Raw genomic sequence first — 15085 nt, forward strand, 5'->3', positions numbered from 1 at the left:
AATAAAATAAAATAAATAAAAAAAAAAAAAAAACCATGTGTTGACAAAGTATATGTTTTTTAAGTCAACATATTTTTAACATAAAGATCGTATCGTGTTATTCTGTCAAAACGTAAAAAAAGACACCCATTTGTCTGATAAATAGATATAAAATAACTAATCTTTTTCATCATTTTCTATATGACATTTTGGAACTGCATTATAATGTTGTTGTTTTAGGGAAAAACTTGCTTCATTGGAAGCATTTGCTTGCATTGAAAGAAAATTTTCTTTAAAATAGTATTTTTTTATTTAGTGACAAGAAAGAGAAAAGATTAAAACAGTATAATGATATTCTATTTCCGGTGTCGAAAAGTATTTTACATATTTAGTCTTACCCCATAAGTTCTTCATCGTTTCTTAAACCATCAACAATCCCGTGCAATTTTTTTTTCTATTTATATATTTTACTGGTGCAAATATTCCCTGCTCTTTTCCCTTTTAACTATCGATCATTAATCATGAACAATTCTACATGTCAATATTTTTTTCACTTTTAGCTTTCCTCAATGGGGAAGAAGCCAAACATCTTGTTGATCAGTTGGTGGAGCTACTTGCTACAGATGATAACGAGGCTAAATGTGAATCACATTGTCACACTCTCATTTTGAATCAACAGTCTGTATTCCAGCATCTGTGTCCCTTCCTCTGTCATTCGTGAGTTGAAAATAAATCATATTGAAAGAGAATTAACTTTTTCTTAAGGTAATGGAAAACTAGTTTCTTAATGTCTAAATTTTAAGTGGATTAACATTCCTTTCTAATTTATCTAGAGCCCAAAATGCACTGAATCACTTACATAGCCCAAATACAGACCCTACCGCTACAGGAAAACGTCTTGTCCTTGATAGTAAGTTTGTGTTTATGATTAAATTGTTCACGTTTGTGTAACGACAGAAATCGGAATGTTAAAATATACCGCAAGACGTTGGATCTTACACAATTATCCAAAAATTATACCTCCATAACCTTCTACTCGTAGATTTCCTGAACACCGAAGAGACAGCCCATCTTGTAGACCAACTAGTCGCTAACCTGGGAACAGACGAGAACGAGGCTGCTTGTGAGAAAGAATGTCATATTCTTATTCGAGATTCTACATCTGTCTTCCAACACATGTGTCCATTCCTCTGTCACTCGTAAGTTATATGGATTTTTACAATCATATTATAATTTTTACAATCCTCTTTTATATTGATGCCCAAAATATATTTAAAAGTTAGTAGGCAGGAAGTTTAATGGGTATACACATGTACCAAGACAAATCGTTTGATGGGAATTGAATACAAATATATGTTTAGTATTGTAAGGTGCCGGGCTTTGATGTCGATACATGTATTTTACATGTTAACGAAATTTGATTTACTGACGTTTTGAACTAAACTCATATATAACCCAATCACAAATGCATCTGTTTACATAGATCAAAGCTAGAAAATAACTCTTAAGAATTAAATCTAAAAATATTATAATTAAAAAAGATGTTCATCAAAGGTCCATCTATAAAAATCTTTATCACCAATGAAGGAAATTCAATGAACTCAAAAGTAATTAAAATTCTTCTTTCACAACATGAGCGAGATAGAACGATGAATCGCTTTCCGGTTGGTCCATTACTTCCCCCCAAAAAACGTCAATATCATTTGATGAATATTGATTATATGTTTGAAAATACTACTGTCACTTATGCAACTAAAAAGAAGCACAATTATGCTGAATAAAATGGATTTTATTTACATTTTGACCTACTACTGATAAGTTTTATTTGCACAGAGCCCAGGCTGTCATCAACAGCATTCACCACACACCTAGTGGGACAGGAAGGAAAAGAGTTTTGCTTGACAGTAGGTTATTTATTTTTCATAATGTAAACAAATATGTCAAGACATTATTATGCAAGTGAAACTTAATACTTATGTACTTATATGAATTTCAAACCTCAGTCTTCTGCTCGTAGACTTCTTGAACACCGCAGAGACGGCCCATCTTGTAGACCAACTAGTCGCTAACCTGGGAACAGACGAGAACGAGGCTGCTTGTGAGAAAGAATGTCATATTCTTATTCGAGATTCTACATCTGTCTTCCAACACATGTGTCCATTCCTCTGTCACTCGTAAGTTATATGGATTTTTTTTTCAATCGTATCATCTGTAATACCGAAGACCCAAAACTTGTAAGCTAGTGGGAATATTTCTAATGTGTATGTGCATTTACCAAGATATACCCTTTTATGTCTTAATGTCTTTTATTGTTTGCCACCAGGCTTTCATGTCAATGTTTTACTTGTTAACATAATTCGATTTACTGACTTTGTGACACTGAACACAAATTCATTTGTTTACATCTTGTCAAGACCAGCAATTAACTCTTAAAAGTAAATTCTGAAAAAAAAAATTAAACGATGATTAAAGTTCATCCTTAGCAATTTTTCTCTCCAATCCAGGATTTTTTTTTCAAATAATCAGACCTCTTCGACGATTTATAGAAGTGAGAAAGAAAGATAAATTGTTTTTCGGTTGGTTTTGCTTTCTTTTTTTGAAAGTGACAGTAGTGTTTTATGACTATAAATTTCAGCGTTGTATATAATCCTGATATTGTTTGACTGAAAATTAGCAATATTTTAATAAATTGGCCTAGGGATCATTAAGATCTACTAGTGATTTCGATAAACTGTATTTGCACAGAGCCCAGGCCGTCATCAACAGCATTCACCATACACCTAGTGGGTCTGCAACTAAAAGATTTTTGGTCGACAGTAGGTGATTTATTTTTCGTAATGTCTACTACTCGTATGATAATAATCTCATTTATTTTAATGAATATCATAACTCTTTTCTAGATACCTTAAAATCATATTGATGCATTACTATGCTTTTTCTTTTTTAAATCATAATTTATAACTTCATATAAAAAGAATATTGCGTTTCATATTGTGTTTAAGCCTTTTTGGATAACCCCGAGATCACTGTATAAGTAACAAATTCTTTATATTTGTTCATTTATATTTTAGCGTTTTTGGCTAACCCTGAGATCAACGTTTTAGTAACTAATTTGGTTGGAGTCCTTGGATCAGACCCAACTGAACAGGCTTGTGAGAATGAGTGTGTCACATTGATGCATGCCGACAACGTGTTGCACCATCTTTGTCCCTTTGTCTGTCATTCGTACGTTGTTCTTTTTTTCATTATTGAATTTTCATTTCTTGCATCCAGTGGTGTCATGATTAACAAAAATAATAATTGTATTTTATTGAAAACATCGGAAAATCGATGGTTAGAGCCCCTGAAGCAGCGACAGACCTAAGTCAATTTAAAAAAAAATAAGTTGCAGCTGATTGTTTGTGAAATGCTCAGCATTTTGAAGTGAAAATTGTGGGTCTTTCGGATCCAAGTCCCCGTGCCTCAGAAGGCTTCCGCATGATAAAGATCATTCACTGCTAAATGGCTCTGAGTTCCGAGTATAAGTGTAAATTTGATGCCATTTACAGGTACATGTATGAGCTTGCAAGGGAAATAAAACAACAATCGATCAATCCTACTTTTATTGCATTTTTTTAAATTTGTTTTTGAGGGAAGAAAAGTTGTAGTTTTTTTCCAATGAGAGCACCACTGTGATTTATTTTTGCATTGATTTGATAGTTTATGATAAACGTGATGACATAAACTTTTCTTTGGGGTCAATGTCTCCCAGTTGATTCTACACGGAAGAGCATAATCTACATACGAACAATTTCTAAAACAAGTTGATGAAACAAGGATATCAACAGTCTCGTTTGAAATCATCATTTGGCAAGTACTATGGTCGATACGATGACCTTGTCAGTAAGTCTATTATCAAGTCGAATCTGTCCGACGTGTTTCATACTTACTGTTAGGCCATTATTTACACACTGAACTGTCTACAGATCCTTTTCTTTGTCCGATCATGACACTAATCACACGGCGGGTGTATCCGGTGGACAGGGGATGTATACTCCTCAATGGCTACAGATCCCACCTCTGATGTTTTTAGAGATCCGTGTTTTCTCTGCTCCCAATTTGTATTCGTATTTCAATGGACTTTTGAACTTGATTTGTACTTGATTTCTATGCATTGTCCCCATATTTCATATATTAACTGCAATTGGGGTTTTATAAATAAAATAAATCTGGAATGCAAATTTTAAAATGAAAATAAAAAATGCAGGAAATTTAACAATATAAATATAAAATATTTATTTTCCTGGATGAAAATTATGCAAGAAATGTTTTTAAGAGATTTCTCTGACTGAATTTATTAATTAATATATTTAAATTACATACATTTACTAAATTAGTAAATTTAGTAAATTAGAATTCTTAACACAAGTTTTCCAACAATATATTTCGTGTTAACCATACCTTATTTTACATTTTCAAGATTCCAACAGCTGGTGGCTAAGATTCATGTCAAAGAGCCAGCATCTAACCCATCAAAAAGATTTCTCGTTGATAGTAAGTACTTTGCAGAGTTCATTAAATACCATATCATATAAGATATATGAGAATAAAAAAAATTACATTTTAATATGAATTGATGCAGGTAACATGCCTATCATTTGAAGGGGAAATAAAAGCAAGTAAGGAAGTATAAGAAAAAAAATTTGTCCACAGAGACTGCTTTAAAATCACGTTTTGTGAAGGACGTACAAATGTTATGATGCTTGACAGATTGAAGCATTGTGGTGCAGTATTTTATCGGATCTATCTTGAATAAATAAGCTTTTATATAATATTTCTTTTTTTGTAAGAATATGTGCAAGATGAGTTAATCATTGAATAATTTATATCTTTCAACTTTTGCAGCCCTGCTTCACAACAACCCGCAAGTTGTTACGATTGTGAACACTCTAGCCCAAACTCTTGGATCTGACCCAACAGAGGCAGCCTGTGAGTCCAAGTGTACCAATATTGTTCATGCCGACAACTTTATGCACTACCTTTGTCCTCTTGTTTGCCACTCGTACGTAAACTTCAATCATTCATGTGTCTTTTTTTTTTGGGGGGGGGATAAATATTACGCGGCTAGGATAAGGCTGTCCGATAAATATTACAGTGTACCAGCCGTTGTTACTTCTCTGAACTACCAAGATATGACGTCATTATAGAATATGACGTCAAGCCTCTGCAAACTTGAGCAGTCATGACGGGGAAAGTGTCATAACTTTTACATTCCTTCCCATGGCATGTAGATTTTATTTCGACGTTGATGTTAAAATCAGGTGTCTGAATTGTTGTTTAAAGTTTCTGTGTGCTGTTATGATGGTGATTATTTGCAATACAATATCGTTATTCATTTCTCTTTCTGATAATGTACGTATTCAGGCAATAACAAAAAATGAATATGAAACGCTCCCCCTTACACGTCCGTAGACAGTTAGAATTTATAAATCATGCATATATGAGACTGGCACAAGTGATTAATAAAGATAAACTGAAGATATTCTATGTGTATCTACTGGAAAAGTGTGTCTTCTAACTGAATTTTGCTGGGGGATCGTATGTAATTTATCCTATTTTGTATAAATTGAGATGAAGAGTGGAAAATGCCCCCTTGTACGTCGGTAAGTTGAATTTCTCGTGAAATATTTTCTTAAGAAGTAAAGCTCAGACTTGCCCCCAGCACTTTATATATACCCAATAATACGTTTAATTAATTTATGTAACAAACTATTCTCAATAATTTTGTTTTTCACTTGTGCCGACGGGATTTTTGTGCAACAATTAGGAAATTTTATAAGTGGCTCTCACGTGATCAACACAGTCATGTGACATCACAAATATGCCTTTTCTCAATACGTTATTAAACTCTCTTCACAAATTTACTGCACATCTATACATAGATTACAAATTGAAATCAAAATCTAGCTCAAAATATAATAGCGTATTTTTAATGCATATTAAGCCTTCGGACAGCCTTACATAGCCGCGTAGTAGGAAAAAGAAAATTGTGCAAATCATATATCAAATATATTTTTAGTTGCATATTGTATTTATTTCGATATGTTTACCTTACTTTTTTAATTTGACTATTAACTTCTGAGAAAGTTTGAATTTCTGAATTCATTTTTTTTAATTATAGATTCCAGTCCTTGGTTCAAAAGATACACATAAACGCCTAGCCTTGCCCAGTGAAATGATGCAAATTTATTTATGCATGTTATACATAACGTTTTTTTAAAATAAATTGTTGTATGGTTTACACTATAATGTCTTATTTTCTTTCTTTTCTTTCAGGCAATGTATTACTAATCTTTCTATCAACTCTTTGTTGTCTTTTCTGCAATCTCTCTCTCTGTCTCTCTCTCTCTCTCTCTGTCTCTCTGTCTCTCTCTCTCTCTCTCTCTCTCTCTCTCTCTATATATATATTGGGTTTTTCATAATATATGTTACATTTTTAAATCTAAATTTTTTTTTTTTTAATTTTTATCTTTTTTTAACACAAACTATATATCATTTTAAATATCAAATCCTGCATTTTTATCTCATGTGCAAAAGTCAAGAAAATAATTATATTATAATGTTTAATCGTGACAAAAACTGTTTATTTATGTTGGAAACATATCAATCTTAAGTAATAAATACAACTTTCAAAATTGTTTTTTAAGGTAAAAATTTAAGGTAATCTTCAATGACGTGGATTTTGATGCATTCATATTTTGCATATTTTAAATGTAAATCCTTACAAAATACACGCCGTATGATCTTGAAAAATGTTTAATTTTCATTTAATTTAACGTTTTATTTCATATAAGTTTATATTGTAATGTGTATTGTTTTTATAGATGTGCTACCTATTTTACGCATAAAATGTCCATATAAGAAATGTGGTTTCGAAGTATATATTGAACTATCAAAGTTGTGTATCAAATGTTGAACACACTGAAAGATTTTGTTTGTGATTGAATAAAGATTAAGTTGCAATTAATCAAATAAATTCCAAATAAAAAAGATAATTAAAAAAAAATCAATCAACGTCGAGGATGAAAATATTAATGTAGTTGCATGCTGACTTATCATATAAGTCATATGAAAACTCAGAACGGCTGTATTTATATATATATATATATATATATATATATATATATATATATATATATATATATATACTGATACGTAAATTGAAATAACATCTTAAGAATTGTGTTTAATTATTTTCATTTAATTTCATTTGATTACGCAGGTAATACAATATATTTGATTAAAAATGCTATCTAACGTGTAATACACAAATGTATATATAAAAACTAAGTCCCTGCACCCCCTTTTTTAACGACACTCCATAAAAAAGGGGAAGATTTCAAACAGGTCCTTCCACTATATAACACATATCAAACATTTATGTATATGCATGGACTAATAGATTTCTACAAAGTCCCAGGTACATATTGGCTGTAAGGGTAAATAGCGCTTCTTTCGAACTCTTGAGGCCCGAGGGTTCAATTCTTGTTCCCAGTGCCGCGTCAAGGACTAAGGTGTTTAACGCTGGTAGTGACTGTTCCCTTGCCAAATCCTCAGAATTAAAAGTAAAAGTCTAGGATCTTATGGATATTACCTTAAAAAGGGTGGTCCCATCGCACGATTGGCGTTGGTCAACAAACAAATATCGTGCATAAATCAAAATTGTGACACTTCACCTATAGCGGGTGATTCTTTACCTGGGCAAAAACTGGGTAAAAAAATTCTAAAATGTCGTAAAGCAACATTCAATTATCAATCACATGTTATCTTTAGGAACCCCTTCCCCCCTTGGTATTAATTTTCTAGAACAGAACTGCTGTATCACTACTGGACTTATTATCCCCTGATATTCTGATTTTTCTCTGAAAATCTCTGTCAGCCCTTGTACTTTCACTGTACATTACTGTACTTACCTCTGTACTTCACAGTACATAACAGTACAACACTGTACAGAAGCACAGCATTTCACAGCACCTCCCTGTACTTCACAGTACACTTCCTCTGTACATCACAGTACCCCACAATACTCCACAGTACGCAGCCACTGCTTACCACTGTACGTCACAGATATTAGCTGTACAGATAACTGATCTTCACAGTACATTGCTGTTATTCCCTGAACCCTCATACTGTACATCACAGTACATCAAAACATATTACAGTTTATTCAGTATATACCAATGTACAACCAATTTTACTCTGCCCTACCCTGAAAAGCTTTGTACCCTAGGAAATTTATTTAATATTTAAAAAAAAAATTCTTATTTTATTTCACGGATGCTTTTGAATACATGTATTTCTGAGAGATTAATTTTCAAAATGGATAGAGTGCCTTTGATTTTATATATAACTGAAATAATTATATTGTCTTTCTGACATATTTTCTATTTATCAATAAAAATCTGCATAGATTTTTATTGATAAATAGAAAATATGTCAGAAAGACAATATTAATCTTTTCTCCTCATAGTATTGTATGTTTTTAATTCTACATAATTGTGTACACTGAAAAACTGATTAAAGTCAATGTTATGATTTAGATTTCTGATTTTCAATTAATTCAACTTTTCATCTTCCTTGAATTATCTTATGTGTACAGCGTACATCTACTGATAATTTTCTCTTTATATTCATTATGAAAACAACTAGAATTAATTAATCCCTAATCGCCGTCAAACGTACTGATACACCCCCCCCCCCCCCATTTTTCTCGACAAACTGAGAGAAATTATTGAAAATTTACCGTCTTTACTGCAATACGTCGATAATTATTGACCATAAGTTATATTGCTGGTATTGAACTCCAGAACAGTGCTGATTATCTTGGTTTGTGATGATAAACGTAATAAAAATATATAAATAATTTTATTATTAACATAATTCCCGACTAAAAGAACAAAGTATTAATCTTGCGAATCAAGTTTTAACTTAAGTGAATGTATGGAACCGTTGCTTTTTATCTCTTTCCAAGTTCAATCAATTAATACAGGCCCGTAGGTAGCAATTTCACATTGAGGGGGCACAACCAAACATTTTCAGTTGGGGGGGGGGGGGGCTATGAACTACCAAAATTCCTTGACATGCTAAAAGAAAAAGGTCATCAGACATTATTATTGAGTGGGCACAAGAATGTAGTAGCTATGTTTTCTATAGTATTGTATATATCGGCCCGTGCCCCCCGGTTCCTACGGCCATGTAATAAATTTAATTCAAGAATTAATGATCATTTTATTCTGTTCAATACAATGGGTACGTATATCCGTATGCATGTAGCTCGCTCTATTTCCTTTTACCATTGATTAGAAAAACATGTTTTTAAATATTTCTCAACAAGACAAGCGCCTCTGAATTTTTTTCTCTATGTACAATTTTGTTAAATGTAAAATTATAAAGACTTGGTTTAAAATTAAGGAGTAATTGTACATGTAATTCAAAATATCCCTGCCAACCGCTTTTAAGGATTTTTGGTATCCTCAGACAGATTTCTGAAATGGGTAGGAATAATGATCGTATGACGTTTGTTAAAGCTGATGTTGAAACACGCCTCCCGCCAACCCCAACCCCCTTTCCACCCCCACCCTTACCGAAAAACACTAGACACTTGGTATCAATACTTTATAATAAACGAGGTCCTTACTAAACTTCCTTGCAGATCGAAAATAGTTCGTGAATTTTTAAATACTATATCAAACAATTGTGTCCTAATAAGGCTCTAAACCATTACATATAAGAAAACCTTTAAACGCTTAAAATATGAATAGAATTCACCGAATTACATAAAAACGCTAAATATCTGGTATGCATCAAAGGGATCAGATTTTATGTGTCGTTTTACTTAAAATTTCTTTTACCACTTGGCACAAACGTATTTATCATGTTTTGTCTCAGATCCATATCTCAATCACTAGCCCAAATGATAATCAGCGCAAAGTTTTACCGTAATCTCTCTCTCTCTCATATTATAATGACAGAGGCTGTGAAATCAATGTAAAAATAAAGTTTTACAAGTATATACTGTGCGTATAATTCCGACTGAAATTTGATTTTTTTAATTTATTTTCAAATTATGAATTTATTGAATTATCTTAATAATAATTGCAAGTTCACACAATGTACCCCATGAACATAAGAACAAGGTGTGTGTTTAAACTATACTCATGAAAAAAAGACTTAATTAGACTCTGTTACAACACCCTTTTTGTTGCTTGATATTGCCAACCCAAACTAAAAATTTATGAACATACCCTGACAAACCAAGTAAACAGGTCTTTCGCGGGACTGCACTTGTTTTGTTTTATTAAAGTTTATATCCACACTTAAAGTTCGTTTTCTTTTATATGTTTATAGATATATAATTAATGTAGTTCAGACGACATCACAATAACTTATTATTGTGCGATCTGTCACTTTTCAGTCCCGTAAAATGAGCATCGCACACTAAACCGATCTCTACCAGAAAACGGGGGGGGGGGGGGGGGGGGAGGGGGGGCTGCTAAAATAATTTTCTTTTTTCCCTAAAATGAGTTTCACATTATAAGAGATCATTTCTTTTCATATATTTATCTATTGTGAAGGAAAGTGATAGATTATAAATATTTCAATTGATAATGTGTTCAATGGCTCAAACTTGTCCTTAACCTCGCTGTGGCCGTAATGTTGCGTAACTAACTTCATGTGAACTCCGGCGAGTGCCTTTCTGTATAATGCAGCAGTGACACCTATTGTCTTAGTGTCTCGCTACCGTACACACTCGGATCACCTCAGTCGATTCTATCTACATACAGAGTAACATCACAGACTTTCCGATTGTTTGTTTGATAATTCCGGTATTCATTTCGTAATTAGTATTACTGAAAATGAAACTTGTTTATATACATAACAAAGATTCCGACTGGACTATGAAACATCAATTAAATTTTTTATAAAAGTTTTGGTGTAAACCTTTATGAAATTAAAAGTATTAATAACCGTAATAATTGAAATAAATAGGAAAGTTTTATCATGTTAAAAAAAGAAAATATACAAATGTTACAAATCATGCCACGTAAAATAAAATGAATTCTTCTCCACATTTTAGTATGAAATATAGTATACACTATTTAATTCACCATATTTAGATTAGCGTACAAAATGTGGGCACATTAATACGACTACGATATTTTGCTGTTAAATCAGGCGAGAAATTATAAATTAAAAATAATGATACCGTATCTATTGAGAGGTCAGTCGCTCACACACACAGTAAAAAAAAATACATGATTGTCCGTGTGTCAAAGTTTTGAGAGATCTGAAAAGTTTTCGCCCTAGTTAGTAATTAGACACTTGTTCATTATACTTCCCCGTCCATGTATTTTATTTTTCAATTAAATCAATAAGAAAATGGCACATGCACTTAACGTTACGTATTTTTTTTTTATTATTATTTGTTATCTTCTTAATCTCGCTGGGCTTTACGCACGAATGAAAATGGGCGACTATTTTTTCCCCCCACACTTCCCGGTAATTGCTAGCTATTTTTTTTAAACAAATAAATAACTTATATGGTTTTTCTACGATAGCCAGGTCTCTAAACTTTCATTATAACTGCACATGTGGGTTTAACATCATACGTGGAATCCTCAATGATCAAAATGTTATATTTAATTCCGAAATCATTGATGGCTTGTTCGAGTTGTCTGGAAGATGTCATTGAATCTTCACGTTTTTTAGTCATATTTCTCTCCTCCTCTAGTTGAAGATTGTAAAGTGCGGAACACGGTCTCGATTTTAAGTTCATATATTGAATGCCAAGTGCTATCGTATTCTGTATACGGATCTGCATATAGATATATTTCTCTCACCTGTTTGACCAATGAAGCATTTCTTTAATTGTGAATGCATTTTCTTATGAATATGTATATAAATCGTAAATTATATTAGCTTAGGGTCATATTATTGATAGTGATACATTTGGTTTATACAACTGATCATGAATAAATGAATTGAATTTTCATGCATAGTGTACGATTTTAAGGTATATGTCATAATATGTCCACCAGATTGATGCCAGACCCCCCCCCTTTTTTTTTTACCGCATTGAACTGGGGTGTCGATGGGGACATTTTACTTTTAAAAATTCACTAAATATAGTAGTTATAGAATTTCAAAAATTAATTTTATTTTGTTATTCTCAACTCAAATTATGGGAAAAGAAACAAACAATATTTCATCCAACACTTGATCCGTTGTTTGCATTTTTAGACTTACAATAACCTAAGAAAAATTATACTAAATATAGTATGTCAGCTTTTCAAATTAATCTTGGATATATTTTTCCTCTCCATATGGTCATGAAATTGACAATGATCAACTAATAGCAATGGCCTTAAATGTATATTTACAGATTCAAAGTGCTAAAATGTGTTTAAAGCCACTAAAAATAACTAATTAAAGAATATATTTAAAAAATATATGCGAATTGAACCTTTAAAAAGATATATCTGGAATAAATAGCAATACAGCAAAATATCCTGAATAAATTTCACATTTCACGGCATTTGCAGCAAATCATAAATTAATTCATTCAATTATTTATTAATCAATCTTTCTTTTAAAATTTAATTATAAATATCAAGCTTAATGGAACCAGTGGGGAGGGGGGGGGGTCCTTCCTTTTTTTTTTTTGGCTCGCTAAGGAATTCGAACAGCACGGTGTCCCTCAAACTGAAAAAAAAAATTGTCTGACCCCGGCAGATCCAGGGCTGTCTATCTGATTTCCTTGTCCCACGGAGCTACACGTACAGTTGTACTTTCCGTATAAGTATAATAACATTGTTAGTGAAATTAGGCCTTCCAATGTAATACTCTAAGGGTATGCAAAGTGTATATTGTATATGAAACACAACTTAAAGTTTGGAAACACCAACTAATTTAACACTGATTGATTACCCTTGCAATTAAATTGGCTTATTCTCTCCCCCCCCCCCCTCTTTCTCTCCTTTACAGAGAGGTTCTGTATACTTTTATCTGAAGTGCACTTAGTCTACTATTTACACAGCAAATAACACATCAGCTGCATGTTACTTTTTTCGTCTGAATTTATTATAATTATAATAATTATTATCAATATTAAATTTTCAAATAACTCCCTTTGTTGTTTGTTGTCTATTATATTTGAAGACTTAGAGAAAAAGAAAAAAAAACACAATCCAAATGATAAATAAAAATAAATAAATAAATAAAAATATAATTTTTCATAAATAATTAAAAATAATGAAAATATTCTTAAGTTTTCTTGATGTCTAATTATTTGATTATGGATATCAAAATAAACGTCTCAATACGTACAATCTAAATCTTGTGTTTGTATTTGCGTTTCTATTAATTCGAAAATATCTTAATTTTGAAGCTCTAAAGAAATTATAAATATATTGCTTCCTGTCGTTGTGTAACCACCCCTTGTTGATATATCAGGACACTCAGTCTTGACACCTATTGTTTAAATCTCTGGCTACTGTCCGCTGTTTAATCCACCGTTTTCCTGTTTGGTATACATTTTCTGTTGAGTGTACACGTTAACCCACAACCATGATAAGCCACCCTACCCACTGAATCATTCTTTTCATTTTTTGATATTTTATTTGTATTGACAAATTCAATTCAAACAATAATTAGTTGGGTTTTTTTTTTATCGCAAGCCGTGTTTAAAAAATAATTATAGTGACAGGGTAAATGTATGAGTGAGAGAAAGAGAGACTTAATTTTTTGAGAAAAAATATTTTAAAAATATATAATATACTAATGTTTCAAAATTTTTCTTAATATGTAACTTTGCCTACCAAATCAGGTTGTTAACCGCACTATCGAACTATGGAAAATAACAATGTGACGTTAAAATTGTTCAATGCTATGAATGATAATTATCATATATAATTTAATTGCTCAGTAAATTCAAAACTTTAAGATTAGAGGAATCATAATTATGAATTAAATGATCTTAAATATAATTTATAGGATTTATTTTTTACTTTTTTATGTATGGTGCTAGTGTGTGTTAAGAGTACTAACAGCACAAATTTATCACTCTTGAAATAAATATTTTATTCGCTTAAATCTAAAATACCAAAGGCTTCTGAACAATTAGAGAAGTAACAAGAGATGAATAAAATTTAGGAAATTCAAAATTTAATTTCATTCATCTAATAAGTCTAAAATATTAACAGTATGGTTCAGTGATGTACAGTTCCAAACTGCGATGCGTACATTGAACTTCAGTGGTGTACAGTGCCAGTCTGGGACGCGTACAGTGAGCAACAGTAGTGTACTGTGCTGTACAGAAGTTGAGTACTGTACACGTCTGTGATGTACAGTACTGTACTGTGGAGGCGTACAAGGACAGACAGTGGTGTACTGGGTCGTACAGAGGGGACGTACAGTAAAGTACAGGGATGTATAGAGAATAACAGTGGGTTTGTACTGTGATTTACCGGGGATTACAGTAGGTACAGGGATTATGTACAGTGACTGTACAGTGTTTGTACAGAGAAAAGCAGTACTTAAACAGTGGATATCAGAGTTTATCAGAGATTTTTCAGAATATCAGGGAATTTTAAATCCAGTAGTGTATGCTACCAAAGATTTGTGTTGCATCCTGAAATCCGAATGGACTGAGTTTTAATCCTCCATTACTATTTCATTAAACCTTGAGGAATCTGCCGTCATTTCGTTTTAGGATATTTATAATAAAAACCACTGCATATATTTACAGTATAAAGTATATTTAAAGTATACCACAGCATATAATATTAGACCAACATGTAATTATCAAACCACAGCATATAATTATGAACCCACAGTATATTATAAAAGACCCAGTGCATTCAATTATAAACCCACAGCATGTAATTATCAAATCACAGCATGTAATTATGATCTCACAGTATATACATGTAATTATGGGTTGTTCCCGTTTTGCACACATTTGAATTTAAGGCATTGAAAAAATGTGTGCAAAACGGGAATTTGTCCAGGTAAGATAATTACTTAATTGCTATAGTCTATATCATATCTACGGAAAGAATAGGAAGAA

The 15085-nt window shown here is 32.0% G+C and overlaps 1 protein-coding gene across 1 annotated transcript; it reads left to right on the forward strand.

Annotated features, from left to right (window-relative positions):
• Positions 1 to 514: 514 nt before the first annotated feature.
• Positions 515 to 6267, forward strand: LOC133188224 (uncharacterized). Its single transcript, XM_061323600.1, has 10 exons — positions 515 to 696; positions 813 to 889; positions 1022 to 1178; positions 1813 to 1883; positions 1997 to 2153; positions 2725 to 2795; positions 3051 to 3204; positions 4439 to 4512; positions 4864 to 5020; positions 6140 to 6267. Exons 1-10 carry the CDS (start codon positions 515 to 517, stop codon positions 6177 to 6179), a joined length of 1140 nt encoding a protein of 379 aa, XP_061179584.1. The 3' UTR covers positions 6180 to 6267.
• The last annotated feature ends 8818 nt before the right edge of the window (positions 6268 to 15085 follow it).

The sequence above is a fragment of the Saccostrea echinata genome, unplaced genomic scaffold, assembly GCF_033153115.1.
Source record: "Saccostrea echinata isolate AGI-Se365-2 ecotype Australia unplaced genomic scaffold, CSIRO_AGI_Sech_v1 ptg000016l, whole genome shotgun sequence".
Taxonomy (NCBI): Eukaryota; Metazoa; Mollusca; class Bivalvia; order Ostreida; family Ostreidae; genus Saccostrea; species Saccostrea echinata.

Excerpts from the sequence above, each read along its gene's own strand:
- LOC133188224 (XM_061323600.1), top strand. The coding sequence starts at position 515 with ATGTCAATATTTTTTTCACTTTTAGCTTTCCTCAATGGGGAAGAAGCC. Across the intron at positions 890-1,021 it reads AAAACGTCTTGTCCTTGATA|ATTTCCTGAACACCGAAGAG; the intron begins GTAAGTTTGTGT and ends TTCTACTCGTAG. Across the intron at positions 1,884-1,996 it reads GAAAAGAGTTTTGCTTGACA|ACTTCTTGAACACCGCAGAG; the intron begins GTAGGTTATTTA and ends TTCTGCTCGTAG.